Raw genomic sequence first — 16,650 nt, forward strand, 5'->3', positions numbered from 1 at the left:
CGCGGCTCTATTGTCTGGGCTCCGGGAGCCCTCGGGAAGCCCGGCCGGGGACGAGGCAGCGCCAGCCGCGGCTGCTAGACGCCCGCAGAGCCTTCGCCGCCCCGGAGCGGGCGGGCGGGGCGCGGCTGGACGGAGCGAGCCGCGGCGGGGCTGCTTGGCCCGGAGGCCGCGCCCGTCTGGCCAGGGCGCGCGGCGGCGGCTGCTCGGCTGCGGAGCGGAGCCAGGGGAGCCGCGCGCCGCCTCCGCCTCCCCCGCTGCCTTCCTTCGGGCGGGACCCCGGCTGCCCCGCCGTGGATGAGCCCGGCAGGCGCGTCGGGCCGCCCGTCGGGGCGCGGCGGCGGCGGCTGCGGCGGCTGCCGCTGCTCGGAGGGCCGGGGGAGGCGGAGAGGCGGAGCGGGGCCGCCGCCGCTGGCCGCCCCGCCATGCCCGGCGGCGCCGGGGGTGGCCTGAGCGCCTAGCGGGCCCGGCTCGCTCCCTCGCGGCATGGGCGGCAAGCAGAGCACGGCCGGCGCCACGGCGGCGGGGCGCTCGCGCGGCGGGCCCTTAGCCGGCGTGGCCAGCGACGACAGCGCGGTGCCGACGCCCGGGGGAGCCCCCCACTACGGGCACTACCGCGGGGCGGGCGGCGGCGGCGCGGGCAGCTCGGCGATGGGGCTGCGCAGCCGCTCCGTCAGCTCCGTGGCCGGCGTGGGCGTGGGGATGGGCGGCGTGGAGCCGGCCGGCGCCGGCAGCGTCCCCTTCGGCCTCTACGCGGCGGCGGCCAGCACCACGGCGGCTTCGGCTTCGACGGCGGCGGCGGCGGCGGCTTCGGCGGGCGACTCGGAGCGGGGTCCAGGCGGCGGGTCGGGCGCGGACTCCACCCCTTACGCCCATGGCAACGGTTACCAGGAGACGGGAGGCGGTCACCACAGAGACGGGATGCTGTACCTGGGCTCGAGGGCCTCGCTGGCCGATGCACTACCTCTGCACCTCGGACCCCGGTGGTTCAGTTCGCACAGCGGTGAGTGGCCGGCCGCGGGGGCTCCGGGGAGGCGGCTTCTGGAGGCCTTGGCTAACGTCCAGTTAGGGTGCTGGGTTCGGATCAGGAGCCAAAGGCCAGTCAGGTGGGGAACAGATACCCCTTGAAATCTCAGAAGGCAGCGTAAAAGTGACAGTCAAGTGTTGGGGTTGTTGGGGTTAAAAGAACCTAGCGGCTTCCTTCACACATGCCACGGTGGTACTGTTCAGGCTTCTTTGTGCACGTGTAGCAAATTGGGTTAACCCAACCACTTCGGTGTTCAGGGCATTGTGCACGCCCAGAAAAATGAGTAAATACAATAACTGATTACAGTTTGTTAAGCCAAAATTGTGTGCTCTGAGAGGTCCTCCTGGGTTTCAGAGATTGTAGCACAAAAGCCATGTACTGGGAACCAGTTTCTTCATTGAACTTCTCTTTCCAAGTGAGGAAGTGCTTACTTTAGAAAGCCTCCTGAACTCTGGATGCATTTGGACTAAGCCTGACACAACTTTGCCCTCCGTAAACAGCTGGGTAGCGATTTTGCCTTGTTTATCTCTCTGTTACATGAAACCAGAGGTCTTGTGCCACTTTTCAGAGAATATTGTGCTCTTGAAGCTACATTCTGGCTAGGTTTGAACTACAGGCCAGGCTACAATTTGGCAGTGGTGGTGCATGATGTGTTGTATGATATGTGACCATAGGCAATTGGAGTGAATTCCATGTAAAATGTTAGCCAAATAGCTGCCTTGTCTTCTGAGTAACAAAGGGTTAGGAATGGAGGATGGGCAAAAACTTTGTGAATACCTGGGGTAGTTTGATTAGTTAGATCAGGCCTGGAGTCTCACAGGACTTATTTTCTTTGCTTAATTTTGCTTTAGTTGTTGATTTAGATCAGGGGTGGGCAGTTACTTTTCCCAGATGGCCACATCCGAAACTGGGACAGTTGGGGAATGCCAAACCAATAAGGCTGTGAAGGTACGTAGGCATGCACACACGTATGTAAAGTGAGAAAAAAAAGTCGCTTTTAAAATAACAGCAATCCACGCTGGCCGGACAGAGATGGCCAAAGGACCAGATGTGGCTCAGGGGCCGTAAAATGCCAAGGTCTGGTTTATATGTATATAAAAGCATTGCTCTCCTACCACCATGGTTGCCATCCTTTTCCCTTTAGTACTGAGGTCAGAAACCAATCCCATTCTCAAGATTTCTACATTGTAGTTCCTTGTACCACTGGCCAAAACTACAATAGAACAGCTTTTGAAGGCAGTACACTCACTTCTGCTGTTATTAAAACCAGAACGATAACAACAAAACTATCTTTCCCATTACTGTGTAACTTGGGGGTGGATAAAAACTCTGCCACTCTCTCTGATTTGGTCTCCTTCCAGACAGGTGAACACCAACTCTCAGAATTCTCATTTGTGGCCCTACTATGGAATTCTGGGAGTTGAAGTCCAGATATCTTACAATTGCCATGATTGAGAAAGGCCACACTGAGATGGTGTAAAAGAATGTAGAATTAAGTAAGATTGGCTCTCCTAGATCCCATTATGAATTTCAGGGAGTATTTTTTTTCTGGTGAGAGAATGAAAAAGGTTAGTGTTGTGGAACATCACATTGGCTTACAGGAAGTATATTTATTTTTGAGGAAAAAACCCGAGGGATTTCCCCAGCAAACTCATTAGGAGGAAGCTAACAGAAGAAATTATTTCAGGCGGAGAATGGGATAGGTTTTTTTAGCCTAGGCCTGTGGCAATGCGTTCCTATGACTGAGTTTGGGGATGCCCCCAGCACCATACCTGGAAACGCTGCCAAGAATCTCCATTGGTTGGATTGCAGGGGGAAAGTATACTCATATTAAACAATTATCTCCCAGCAAAGTAACTTAGGTTTTGGCAGGAGGTGGAAGAAATAATGTCCTTTGTGCCAACCAATTGTGCTTCCTTTATCTATCCAATAGTTGCTTAATTGATTAACTTTTCAATTACACTGGATTATATCAGCAAATAGGAGATGCTGTCCCTCATTTTCCCTCAGACTTATTTCCCCCGCTCTGTTCAGTTCAAGTACAAAGGTTCTGTTTTGCTTTCAGTTCTGTATCTTAACAAGAATTGCACCGACTGCCCTGAGTCGGAGATGTGAAATTGCTCTGCCATTCAATTGTTTGTACTCCTTGGTAGGGATTATTGTATTTTGTTTTTGGTCAGCTTTCCTTTTTATTTAGATGGGGTATACATCTTGTTTGCATATTTGTGTGTGTGCTGCGTTCATGTGTATGCATGTATTGTATAATATACGGAGTATTCCATACCAGTTATATTCAGTTTAGCTTTGAAGATTCAGTGCATTAAAGTGAGCTATCACATCAAACTAATGCAAACCAGTTGATACAAAAGTCTTCTGCACAGATGCAAAATCTTTTTTGTCCAATTCAGTAGACTTCCATCTTAACCCAAGTCCTATGTCATAAGCACAGCTGGCTCAGGAATTCTGGGAGTTGAAGTCCACAAGTCATAAAAGAGCCAAGGTTGCCTACCCCTGGTACACCAACAGACTAATCTGGATGTTTACATTTTTAACAGTTCTAATTCAGTTGATTGCATTTTCAAATCGATTCTATAAAACGTTTTGGATGTTTGTACAAATAAATCCAGTTAGCAGTTCTTCAGCCTTCTTGGCTTCAGTTTTACCTACCATGCTGAAGAGCTGGAATTTTGAATTTTGCTCCAGTTGCTTCTCATGCCTAGTTTGTGTTTCACTTCCTCCCACCTACATAGGAGCTGCATTGCTACCATCACTTTGACCCCACCGCTTCAATATTGATTGATGCATTTTGAGGCTAACGTTCTTTCAACTAACCTCCAACAGTAAATCCTGTATGGTTTGCAAAATGGTTGGTCACTGGTGTGGCGCCTTCTTCCCTTTTGACACCGTGATGGTGACTCTGGTAGTACTGATTAAAAATCCATGTCTTCGGTGTCCAGATAATTAGGTTAATCATGCAATTAATACATTCCATCAGCCTCCATTTCTCTGAACAGCTGGAGGTTTGCCTGCTTGGCGCTCCCTGTGTCGCAGCCTTCTAGATGTTCTTCCTTCAGGAGAAGACCTATTTTTCTCCAAGGGGAAATGAAAGAGGGCTGTGAAGGTCACCGGCACAAGTGATCAAAACTCCTTGATAATGCTTGTCTAGCGCTCTGGCACAGGGGCTGGTCTGTAGGCTCTTAAAGAATAAGGCAGTGAAAAATAAGGCTTCCCTTTGCAATTAAACAGCAAGCAAATGTGCATGGCCTTTGGCCAGGTTAGCCTCCATGAATCTGGTTATGAGCTCCCCTGGTGCTGCTTTGCTAAATTCCGTCCTTCTCTGGAGCCTTAGATGTTCTTGACCAGACTGATTTTAAGATATAGTCAAAAAGTCAAGATCACAGCCTCGCTGGTTGCCTCCGGGGCTTGGCTTCAGCACTTCTAAAGCCCAGGCTTGCCTGTTTACTTGCTCAGATATTTGTTTTCCTTCTTTTTAGCTGCTTAAGGAGCGACAAGGTTGGTGGTACTGCGACCACCTCAACAATCTCCACACTCCCTCTTGCCAATAAAAGCAGCCGGCAAATTCATCTCTAGCAGCCTACGCATACCTAATCTTAGTCTTTTGGGGCCAGAGGGAAAGAAAACCCAAATTCTGCTAAAACCTCCACAGAAATCTCTTTACTCACTTGAACTCTGGCAGATTGCTATTTATAAGCCTGCCCAAAGTGTCTCCCAAAGGTTTGGTGTTATTACTAAGATGGAAGTTGAGACAGGTGTGATTTCAGTCTGTTTTTAGGGAGGTTGGCTGTGCAGAAGCAAGCAGCTGCTCTGTGTTCTTGGTCTGGCCTCTTCTTTGGTGTGTGTGTGTGTGTGTGTGTGTGTTGGAGAAGACCTGTCACTCCCCACATTATTTATTTGTTGAATTTATTTGCTGCCATGAGGCTACTCCCGGCAGCTTACAATAATAAAAACGAAGAAAATGAAAGGAGTATAGACAGAACCAAAGTAAAATAATAGAGCAATGAAATAAAACAATGACAAAGAAAGACAGAATAATACATCAGTATAATAACCAAAGATGGACAGATGGAGACCAGAGTGCAATGGATGGCTGGGAGAGGTGGAGTTTGCCATCAATCTAGCACAGGGGTAGGCAACCTCGGCTCTTTTATGACTTAGTGGACTTCAACTCCCAGAATTCCTGAGTCAGCCAGTAGGGATTTCTCCCTTTGGACCCCAGGCCAACCAGCAGAGCCAGGTCTTCAGGCTCATGTGGACATGAGGGGTCCTTTGTGCTCTCTGGGCTTGCTTTGTTTTCTTGCATATTTTCTTGCGGATGTGACAGATGTGCTTCTCTGGTCACGACTCACGGATAGAAACTCACCAAGGAGAGAAGCAACCTAGAACTAAGGAGAAATTTCCTGAAGGTTAGAACAATGAACCAGGGGAACAACCTGCCTCCAGAAGTTGTGAGTGCTCCAACATTGGAAGCTTTTAAGAAGAGACTGTCTGAAATGGTATAAGGTTTCCTGCCTGAGCAGGGGGTTGGACTAGAAGACCTCCAAAGTTGCTTCCAATTCCATTATTGTTTTTGTTGTTGTTGTTGTTGTCGTCATCCAGTGTTCTTACACAACAAAGCCTTGATATTTGTGGATTTCAGGAACCCCTTGCTGGGAATTCTTGAGCAGTCCCTCCAGCTGTGCCAATATCTGTTTCCTGGGAGCCAAACCTTTTCCTTGGAAGTCTTGCAGCATTGATGAGGAATAAGCATCAATAAGAAAATAGTCATTTTTCTGTTTCTTTTTTATTCCCCCAAAGTGGCTCAATAGGTGGGACTTGGGGGGTTCCTTAGTTTTCTTTCCAGGGTGTCATGAAGTACAGTGCATGTTTTTTTTTAAAGACCATCTCCACAAATATCTACCATACTGAGCCGATCAGGAATTCAAAGCAAACAATATTCTGTGCTTGTCGGTTAAATTGGAGACAGCCTTTGGTAAGAGAAAGGCCCTTCCTTGAGGTTCCAAGTCTTGGTTTCCGTATTTCTTGTACGCCCTATATGTACGCCCATATAGATGGGTGGCTATATAAATGCGATTAAATAAAAAATATAAAATGTGGAGTGCAGAACCACAGGAGAAAATGCGCTCCTGGGGCTTCGTACAGGATGGTAGCACCTGGCCGACCATCTGAACTTAGGAGCTAAATATAGTCAGGCCTGGTTGAAAATAGCTAAGAAAATAGCCCCGAGACTTACACACCACTTTGTAGTGCTTTACAGAAAATAAGAATAGTTGGGTGGGAGATCGAACGGGAGCTTTAGGCTAGATGTCAAAACACCAGACCTAGAAGAAGGGCACAGCAAAGCACTTCCATGCCATTGCTAGGAATCTAGCAGTGGTGTGTCCATGTAGCCATTAGGAGTTAAATTCAGTTCGAGAGAAACTTGTATCTTAATGGCATCAGCGTTGCAAATTCGGGTAATCAGGATTACATTGGTGGTTCTATCTCGGCCGCCTGGGAATTAGAAGAGTGAAGTTGGTTGTAGTTTTTACCTATTATATAGAACCCTAATGTCAGAAGGGATTGCTTAGGCCAGGGGTCCCCAACCCCCGGTCCGTGGACCAGTACCGGGCCGCGGCATGCCAAGCAACCGGGCCGCACGAACAAGCAAAGCCCCATCCACGGGATGCAGGCAGCACACAAAACCACACACCCTCCAGTCCGTGGAAAAACCTTTCTCCACTGAAGTGGTCTCTGGTGCCCAAAAGGTTGGGGACCTCTGACTTAGGTGATCAACTCTATCAGCACTTGCCAGAGATCAAATCAACTTGCACAGTCAACCAGCCACGGCACCAACCCTCAACCAACCCACGCAACCTCTTCTAAGAAGCATTTCGCTTCCCAATGACCTTCACCCAACATGACTTCCCCATCACGACCCTCACTGACACAGCCCACATCACAGGATCCATCACAAGTGTCAGCACATCACAGCTGATGTCATCCTCCCCTGACGTGATCTCCCCATCACAAGACCTACTGACCCCACAAAGCCCTTATAGGCAGAAGAACACGGACACTGACATTACCTAACTTCCACTGAAGACGTTACCTAGTCTGGTAATGAAACGTTTGGAAAGCAACCCACAGACTCGGAGAACCAACCTCCACCCTCGCTTGCCAGAGGGATTGTGGCGTGCACAGTGATGTTCAGATTTGGCAATACCATCATGGTTGGTAGTAATAATTTATCTAGATAGTTCCTGCCTTTATTATTTTCATAAATAATTCAAGGCAGCCAACATAACCAATACATCTTTCCCCACAACATTAGCCCTATGGGGTGGACTGGCCCATAGTCACCCATTCGGCTTTCATGCCTAAAGTGAGACTAGAATTCACCATCTCCTGGATTCTGGTGCTTTCTCTACTACAGCATGGCTGGCTGAGGAATTCTGGGAGTTGAAGTCCACAAGTGGTAAAGTTGCCAAGGTTGGAGGCCCCAGCTCTAGTAGAGTCTAGACCAGGGGTAGGCAACCTCGGCTCTTTTATGACTCATGGACTTCAACTCCCAGAATTCCTGAGCCAGCTCAGGAATTCTGGGAGTTGAAGTCCATGAGTCATAAAAGAGCCGAGGTTGCCTTCCCCTGGTCTAGACCAAACTCACTCTAGTGATGATAGAGCTGCCTTGCTTAGAGAAAAGCCAACATCTTTGCTTATTGCTGACCGAAATTCCCTTAGAATTTTTTATCTATGAAGGCAAATATTTTTTTTAACGTAAAACAGAAAAAAAATGAACTTACGATTTACAATCACAACATAATTCTAGAGGAAAAAAGTAGATCTACCACTGTACTTGGAACTTCACCATCTCTTTTTCGCTCTTTTCTATTTTGTTTTACGTTCTCTTCACGCTTCCGCTTTCCCTTTTGTATTCTTCTTTCCACCTTCTTTTTTTCATTTATTGATTGATTGATTGATTGATTGATTGATTTGATTTTATTTGATTTGTATCCCGCCCTTCTCCCCAAGGACTCAGGGCAGTGAACAGTGACATAAATATCCAAATACACAAATACAGAAATTGAAAACAAATTAAACCCTAATGCCCAAATGCAGAAGATAAGTTACATTAAAACAATAATTAAAATAAAACCCGTCAAATTAATTTGCATTAATTTTACTCTTCTTTCTTTCAACCTTCAATAAAATCATATTTTTTAAAAAAACAAAAATACCTCTATCAGCGTAGGCAATGGCGAAAGGGGCATTTGAGGCCATGGAAGAACTTATTGTTGAAAAGCTCCATTGTTTATGCAAAGGCAAATATGCAAACGCTGAGCAGGGTCTGTGAAAGCAGCTAGGTTGACGCGGAGGAGCTCATTTGGTGCCCCCCCACCCCCCCACATGGACTCTCACAAGAAAAATAGAAATAGCGTCGTTGGACACGGGAAGAGAAGATTTTTGTTGCAAAAGGGAGTAAAATGCATCAGCAAATGAGAGATTTTTAGCCCGACTTTGAATTTTATGTACAGGTGATCCTCAACTTACAACCGTAAATGGGACTCAGACTTCCGTTGTGAAGCAAAGTGGTTGTTTAATACACACCAAATGCCACCGATGTTAAGCGAACCACTGCAGTTATTAAGTGAATCACACAGTCGTTAAGCAAATCCAGCTTCCCCCACTGACTACGCTTGTCTGAAGTGGCTGGGAGGATTGTAAATGGTGATCGCCTGACCCCGGAATGCTGCAACCGTGGTAAGCACAGGTAGTCCTCAACTTACAACAGTTCATTTAGCGACCGTTCAAAGTTAGGACATCACTGGAGAACATGACTTACGACCATCTTTCACACTTGCGACCGTTGCAGCATCCCCCCCCGGTGACATCATCAAAATTCAGACCGTTGGCAACTGACTCACATTTATGACGGTTGAAGTGTCCCAGGGTCACGTGATCCCCTTTTTCAACCTTCTGACGAGCAAAGTCAACCGGTAAACCAGATTCACTTAACAATCGTGTAACTAACTTAACAGCTGCCGCGAGTCACTTAACAGGTGTGGCAAGAAAGGTCATAAAATGGGGCGAAACCTCACTTAACAACTGTCTTGCTGAGCAACAGAAATTTTGGGCTCAATTGTGGTCATATGTACGTGCCTGAATTGTGATGACGTGACCGTGGGGTTGCTGTGACAGTCCTAAAAGTACGTTGACCCTGCCGTTGTGACTTTGAACAGTCGCTAAACGAGTGGTTATTATACCGTTAGTATCGAGTATCCAGTTCAAGTATTTGTGAGTCTTTTTCTGTAAGATTATAGCAATCCTGCTCTTGATCCACATAGACTACTAGATACACCTAGTAACCTTGTCTCTACTTCAGACTGTCCTCCTATAATATACTCTCCTTATCCAATGAGGAATTGAGTGCATTATGAAAAATTGGCCATCTGAGGAAACAGATTTTGCATAGAGCAAAGGCAATATTATTGCAGATTTTCTTTAATTCCTCCAAATGCTTTAGAAGAAGAGACCACAAGATTGGGCAAGTTAATGGCATAGGGTTTCCTGCCTGAGCAGGGGGTTGGACTAGAAGACCTCTAAGGTCCCTCCTAACTCTGTTACTCTGTAAGCAGAGGGCTTTACGAGGCCTGGTTTATTGAAAAGAATGGCTTTTCCCCAGCAAATCCCAGGAAGGTTTCTGGCTGGAAAATTACGCTCGAATTCGGTATACGCCCGGTGTAATCATTATTTATTTTTATTTATTTATTTTTTGGGACTTCTATGCCGCCCTATCTCCCGAAGGACTCAGGGCGGCTAACAACAATAAAAACAACAATACAAAAGTTAAAAGAAATTAAACAAACAGCCCCGAAATAAATTAACTAAACAATTAAAAATGAAAACATTTTAAAAACCCGTCGTCAATCCAGGTCAGCCTGATGAAAAAGGTAAGTTTTGGGAATCATGCCTTTTCTTGCTTTGAGTAGAGGCCTATTTGTTGCACAGGGTAACTGGTGTCGCCCCACAGGAGGGGCCTTGCGCTCAGCATGGAAAAGCTGCAGGAAGCAGCAGATGTAGGCACGGTCGCACGGCTGCAGGCTTCCTTCTGGGGAGGAAGTGGGCAAACTGCCAGAGACGGTTGGTTACCTGTTTGTTCCAGTTTGTGAGATGCACTTGAGCGTTTTCTCAGATCTGCTTTTATATGCTGCAAATCTTCCTTGCTGTTTTCTTTCTTTCTTTTTTTTAAAACGTCTTTGAAATTCACACTCCTCTATTTGGGTGGGTGGGCTTCATGTAAAGCCTGGGGTCCACCCATGGAGAAGGGAAAAAAAAATGACATCTATCCCAAAATGCCGTTTTGGGCAGGCGGGACTTCTTTCAGCTTGGCGCCTTTCACAGGCATCTGTTTATCCTAGCATAAAGAGGCCGTGACAAGGCTTCACGTTTGTTTGGGACTGTAGCTTTAATGCAGCAGAACGGAGAATAATTTTATGCTCTTTTACAGTGTTTCTCAACCTTGGCCACTTTAAGCTGCGCGGACTTCAACTCCCAGAATTCCCCAGCCAGCGATGCTGGCTGGGGAATTCTGGGAGTTGAAGTCCGCGCAGCTTAAAGTGGTCACGGTTGAGAAATTACTCCTCTATTTTTAACTACACACAACCATATAGCAAAGTTTTGGTGTTTGTCCTGCAGAACGCATCACAAAGTCATTTTGCTCTTCTTCCTCCATGCTTGAGCTTTGGACTAAAACTTGCCCTCTGCTGTCAGGAATTCCGAAGAAATCTGAACGGGAAAATATTCGAAAGTCAGAAGACAGTTTGACAGGCTGAACAACTTTTTGAAAGTCCTAAAGTGCAGGTAGCCCTCAACTTAACCACTGTTCGCTTAGTGACCATGTGGACTTACAAAAGGACCATTTTTCACACTTCACAACGTTGCAGCATCCCTGTAAGTCATGTGATCAAAGTTCAGGAGCTTGGCTATTGGTTCACATTGACGACGGTTGCCGTGTCCCAGGGTCACTTGATCCCCCTTTTGCAACCTTCTGACAAGCAGAGTTAACGGGAAAGCCGGATTCCCTTAACATCTGTGTTGCTAACTTCACAGCTGCAGTGATTCACTTAACAACTGTGGCAAGAAAGGTAGCAAAATGGGGGAAAGTTCACTTAACAATTGTCTTGCTTAGCAACAGAAATTTGGGGGTCGGTTGTGCTTGTAAGTCAAGGACTACCTGTATCTTAGTTGGCTCACAACAAACATTCCAGTTTCAAAGGGGAGGGGAAATCCTGTTATTTGTAAATTCAGAAAATTAGAATTAGAATTTAGAATAGAATAGAATAGAATAGAATAGAATAGAAGTAGAGTGAAATGGAATGGAATAGAATAGATCTGGGACCTTGGAGGTCTTCCAGCCCACTGCTCAAACTGGAGACCCTATACCACAGGTCTGCAACCCGCGGCTCCAGAGCTGCATGCGGCTCTCAGCCGTCTCCTGTGGCTCCCGGTCCTCTGCCATGTGCAGTCCAAAAAAAAAAGTGGGACTAAAAAGTTCAACCAATCAATTCAAATATGCAGGGTAGGTGCATATCTCGCCTTGGCTCCAGTCAAACCCTGTTCTGCGCATATGCGCATGTATGTGCATGCGCACATATTTTTTGCGGCTCCCAGTTTTTCCTTTTGTAAGGGAACTGGTTCCGAGTGGCTCTTTCACTGTTTCAGGTTGCTGACCCCTGCCCTATACCATCTCAGACACGTAACTAGCCTCTTAAAAATCTCCAGCAGTGGAGCGCCCACAATTTCTGGAGGCAAGCTATTCCACTGGTCGATTGGCCTCACAGTTAGGAAGTTTCTCCGTAATTCCAGGTTGCTTCTCTCCTTGATTGGTTCCCATCCATTGTTTCTTGTCTTGGCTTCTGATGGAAAATAGGTAGACCCTCCTTTTCTTTGCGGCAGCCCCTCAAAGACTGGAACATTGCTATCATGTCTCCCCTATTTCTTCTTTTCTTTAGACTAGCCGGGTCCCGCAGCCGTTCTTCGTATGTTGTAGTCTCCAGGGCTTGGATCATCTTAGTCGCTTTTTTCCTGAACTTTTTCCAAGGTCTCCACGTCTTTTTTTGTTCCCTTTTCCACCTTGCTTCCTGTGGAGTCTGATCTGGGTGTCTGAATGGCTTTTTTCCCCCAAGGGAAGTGTACAGTAATAAAAGGGTGAATTTGATCACTGGTGAACATGATTTTGTGCATTGAATATCTTTGCCTTGTAAAGGCAATTTACATTTCATTGTCTACCAAGATGGTCAGGAAGTTTAGTTTCTACCCACCAATAAACAGGAACTTTGGGGGTTGATGGAGACTTCTTTTTGCAGAAGATCACATGATTCCCTGCGGTTCAGAAACTCCACATCTGGTCTGCATTATTTCCATTTGTTCAAAAGATTTATCTGGTGCAGTTTAGGGCAGAACACAAAACCGTATAAATTTAGGCACAGGTATGACGAGATGCACATTGTACAAACAGCACTTTTGGTAGGAGAAACCTGACAGCTCAGTTTTGTGGAATAATTGGAGAAGTTGCAGAGTCTTACCATTGTACAGGTACAGCTCATTTAGTGACCATTCAAAGTTACAACAGCATTGCAAAAAATTGATTTATGACTGTTTCTCACACTCACAACTCTTGCAGCATCCACCATGGTCATGTGATCGAAGTTCAGACGCTTGACAACTGACTCACATTTACGGCGCTTGCAGTGTCCCGGGGCCATAAGGTTCCCTTTTAAGACCTTCTGACGAGCAAGATTCACTTCGCAACCCTTTTAGTAACTTCACAACTACAGTGATTCACTTAACAGCTGTGGCAAGAAAGGTTGTAAAATGGGGCAAAACTCACGTAATCTTTCACTTTGTTGTTGTTGTTAGTTGCGAAGTCGTGTCCAACCCATCGCGACCCCATGGACAACGTTCCTCCAGGCCTTCCTGTCCTCTACCATCTTCTGGAGTCCATTTAAGCTCACGCCTACTGCTTCAGTGACTCCATCCAGCCACCTCCTTCTCTGTTGTCCCTGTTGTGACTCAGGGTCAGCCTGTGGGTCCGACAGCCGGCTCCGATGTATCGGAGGACTCAGATGTGGGGGAGGAGGGAAACGAACCGGCTGATGATGATTTGGAGACTTTGCAGAGTCCTCAGCCGGGAACCTCTGCTCAGCTGTGTGAGCCCGAGAGTGCGGAGGATGATGACCCACAGCTGGCCCTGTTCAAGGACGCCCGACGCAGGAGGCAGTCGAGCAGGGACAAACAAAGAAAGGCTATGGGACTCCTCGGGAGGAGGCACAGGGAGACCACGCCCTGAGCTCTCTATAAAAGGAGTGTTTGGGGAGGGGCTGGTTGCTGAAAGCAACTCTTTTGCTTGAGAAGATAAGCTCTTGTGTGTTTACTATTAAATCTTGGCAGAAGCCTTTTAGCCTTGGACGCTTTCCAGTCTCTTCTTTTGATTAGGGGTGCGAGAAGAGGGCTGGTTCAGAACAGTTTGCTTTCAGCCACCCACCCCTTAATACTACGATGGAGCAGCTTCTTGCCGAGAATGCCCAGCTCAACCAGCAACTCACCTTGCTGGCCACTCAGGTGGCACAACTGCAGGCTCAGGTACATGCTGCCCCCCCACCCAGGAGGAAATGTCAGATAGCTATGCCGGATAAATTTGCTGGTAATCCAGAACTGTTTCCTGCCTTCCTGGGACTTCCTGACAAAGAACTTGGCTCGTGGTTTCATCCGGCCCTCGTCCTCGCCAGTGTCTGCGCCCGTGCTCTTCGTCAAAAAGAAGTCGGGCGAGTTACGGCTTTGCTGTGACTACCGGAAACTCAACGCTATCACGGTGCGTAACCGCTACCCGCTGCCCCTCATCCCCGAGCTCTTGGACCGACTCCGGGAGGCTAAGATCTTCACGAAACTGGACCTGCGTGGAGCTTACAACCTCGTCAGGGTTCGGCCGGGTGATGAGTGGAAGACGGCGTTTGGTACTCGCTATGGACATTTCGAGTACACGGTGATGCCGTTTGGCCTGACCAATGCCCCCGCTGTGTTTCAGCATTTTATGAATGACATCTTTCGGGATCTGTTGGACCAGTTTGTTGTGATTTACCTGGACGACATCCTGATTTACTCCCCGTCGCGTGAAGCGCATCATCAGCATCTCCGTCAGGTCCTGCAGCGCCTCCGGAAACATCGGCTGTTTGCCAAGTTGGAGAAGTGCCAGTTCTACCAGGTGACCATTGATTTCTTGGGTCACCGCATTTCTCCTGAGGGCATCGCCATGGAACCGAGTAAAGTTGAGTCGTTGCAGAGTTGGCAACCCCCGCGTCGCGTGAAGGATATTCAGCGACTTCTTGGATTTGCCAACTACTATCGGACATTCATCCCTGGCTTTGCTGCCTTGACAGCCCCCCTCACCCGGCTCCTGCAGAAGAAGACTCGGTTCCAGTGGAACGCCCCCGAACAACAGGCGTTCCAAGCTTTGAAGGACGCCTTCATGAAGGAGCCCATCTTGAAGCATCCTGACCCGCAACGGCCGTTTGTCGTGGAGGCGGACGCCTCCGACATTGCCATTGGGGCCGTGTTGCTCCAGGCAGCGACGCCCAACGGTACCCTTTTCCCTTGCGCGTATCACTCTCGGAAATTGAATCCCTCGGAGCGCAACTATACCATCTGGGAGAAGGAGCTGCTGGCCATCAAGGCGGCGTTCGAGGCTTGGAGGCATCATCTGGAGGGGGCGCGGCATCAAATCGAGGTCCGGACGGACCACAAGAATCTGGAAAGCCTGCAGACCGCTCGGAATTTGAACCAACGCCAGATCCGGTGGTCCCTCTTCTTTGCGAGGTTTGACTTCCGGGTGCGGTACATACCAAGCGGGCACAACCAGAGAGCGGATGCTCTGTCCAGGAAGCCCGAGTACACCCGAGTGGAAGACAAGCTTCCGCCCAGGACCGTGATCCCCGTCGAGTCTTTTGCTGCGGTGCGGGAGCCGGTGGATATACGGGCTCGGATCCGGGAGGCGCAGCAGCAGGAGGCGTGGGTGGCTCAGCGGAAGGAAGAGGTGGGGCCAGATTCGCCTTGGTCGGTCACGGATGGACTCCTGTATTATCGTGACCGGCTCTATGTTCCAGGAGGGCCACTCAGGGGACTCGTCCTCAGCCAATGTCATGATAACCCGGCTGCGGGGCATTTTGGCCTGTTCAAGACTCTGAACCTGGTCTCCCGTACATTCTGGTGGCCCCGAGTCCGACACGATGTCCAGTCTTATGTCACCTCCTGCGTCCCATGCAGGCAGGCCAAGTCAGCGACAGGGGCCCCGCCTGGTTTACTGCAGCCTTTGCCAACGCCCAAGAGACCCTGGGGGGCTGTGTCCATGGACTTTCTGACGGATCTACCCCCATCCTCCGGCTTCACGACAGTGTTTGTGGTGGTGGACATGTTGACCAAGATGGCGCACTTCATCCCCTGTCGCGGCTTACCGTCAGCTCGCGCCACTAGTCGCATGTTCATCCAACAGGTGTTCCGGCTGCACGGCCTTCCCGATAGAGTCGTCTCCGATAGGGGGGCCCAGTTTACAGCCCGCTTCTGGCAGGAGTTGATGCGGGCGTTGGACATTAAGGTTTGCCTCTCGTCCGCGCATCATCCTCAGACCGACGGGGGTACCGAGAAGGTCATCGGCATCTTAGAGCAGTATCTGCGCTGCTACGTTAACCTGCAGCAGGACAATTGGGTGGACTATTTGGCCATAGCCGAGTTTGCCTTTAACAACTCGCAGCACACCTCCACGCAGATGACACCGTTCTTGGCCAATGTGGGTTATCACCCCCGGTTTTTCCCCCTTTCTCCCGTGGACTCACCGGAGCCGGCAGCGAACGAATTCATGGCGGAGTTACAGGCGATCCATCGGTTGGTGCGACGGCAGCTGGAGAAGGCCAAGGCCGACTACAAGAGGTTCGCCGATCGGTCGAGAAGGGATACGCCTCCACTATCGGTGGGGGATCGGGTCTGGCTGTCCACCAGGAACCTACCATCCACTCGGCCGGCGAGGAAGCTGGACCACCGTTACCTTGGACCGTTCCCAGTCGAGGCCGTCATCAACCCGGTCGCCTATCGTTTAACTCTGCCACGTTCCCTGCGCGTGCACCCCGTCTTCCATCGGTCCTTGTTGGTCCCCAAACAACCGGCTTGTCCACTTCGCCAAGCGGAACCTCCCCCATCAGGACCTCGTGATGGCGACAGCACCCCCGAGTACGAGGTCGCCAGCATCAGGGATTCCCGCTGGCTGAAAGGTCGCTTCCAGTACCTGATCGAGTGGAAAGGGTACGGGCCGGAGGACTTCACATGGGAAGACGCGACCGCCGTTCATGCCCCTGCGTTGGTGACTGCGTTTCACGAACAGTTCCCATCCCGACCGCATCCGGATCGGCAGACCCGGGGGAAGGGCCCTGCGGTGCGGGATAGTGTTGTGACTCAGGGTCAGCCTGTGGGTCCGACAGCCGGCTCCGATGTATCGGAGGACTCAGATGTGGGGGAGGAGGGAAACGAACCGGCTGATGATGATTTGGAGACTTTGCAGAGTCCTCAGCCGGGAACCTCTGCTC

General features: G+C 49.2%; 1 protein-coding gene across 1 annotated transcript in view; it reads left to right on the top strand.

Moving 5' to 3' along the window:
- Window positions 1–334: 334 nt before the first annotated feature.
- Window positions 335–16,650, top strand: part of ZNRF1 (zinc and ring finger 1) — a 46,658-nt gene continuing 30,342 nt past the window's right edge. Inside the window, exon 1 of the mRNA XM_083370726.1 lies at window positions 335–1,000. Coding sequence (XP_083226852.1) covers window positions 484–1,000 — 517 coding nt within the window. The 5' untranslated portion in view covers window positions 335–483. The remainder of the gene's footprint in view (window positions 1,001–16,650) is intronic.

This window comes from Vipera ursinii (assembly GCF_947247035.1).
Source record: "Vipera ursinii genome assembly, chromosome: 10".
Taxonomy (NCBI): domain Eukaryota; kingdom Metazoa; phylum Chordata; class Lepidosauria; order Squamata; family Viperidae; genus Vipera; species Vipera ursinii.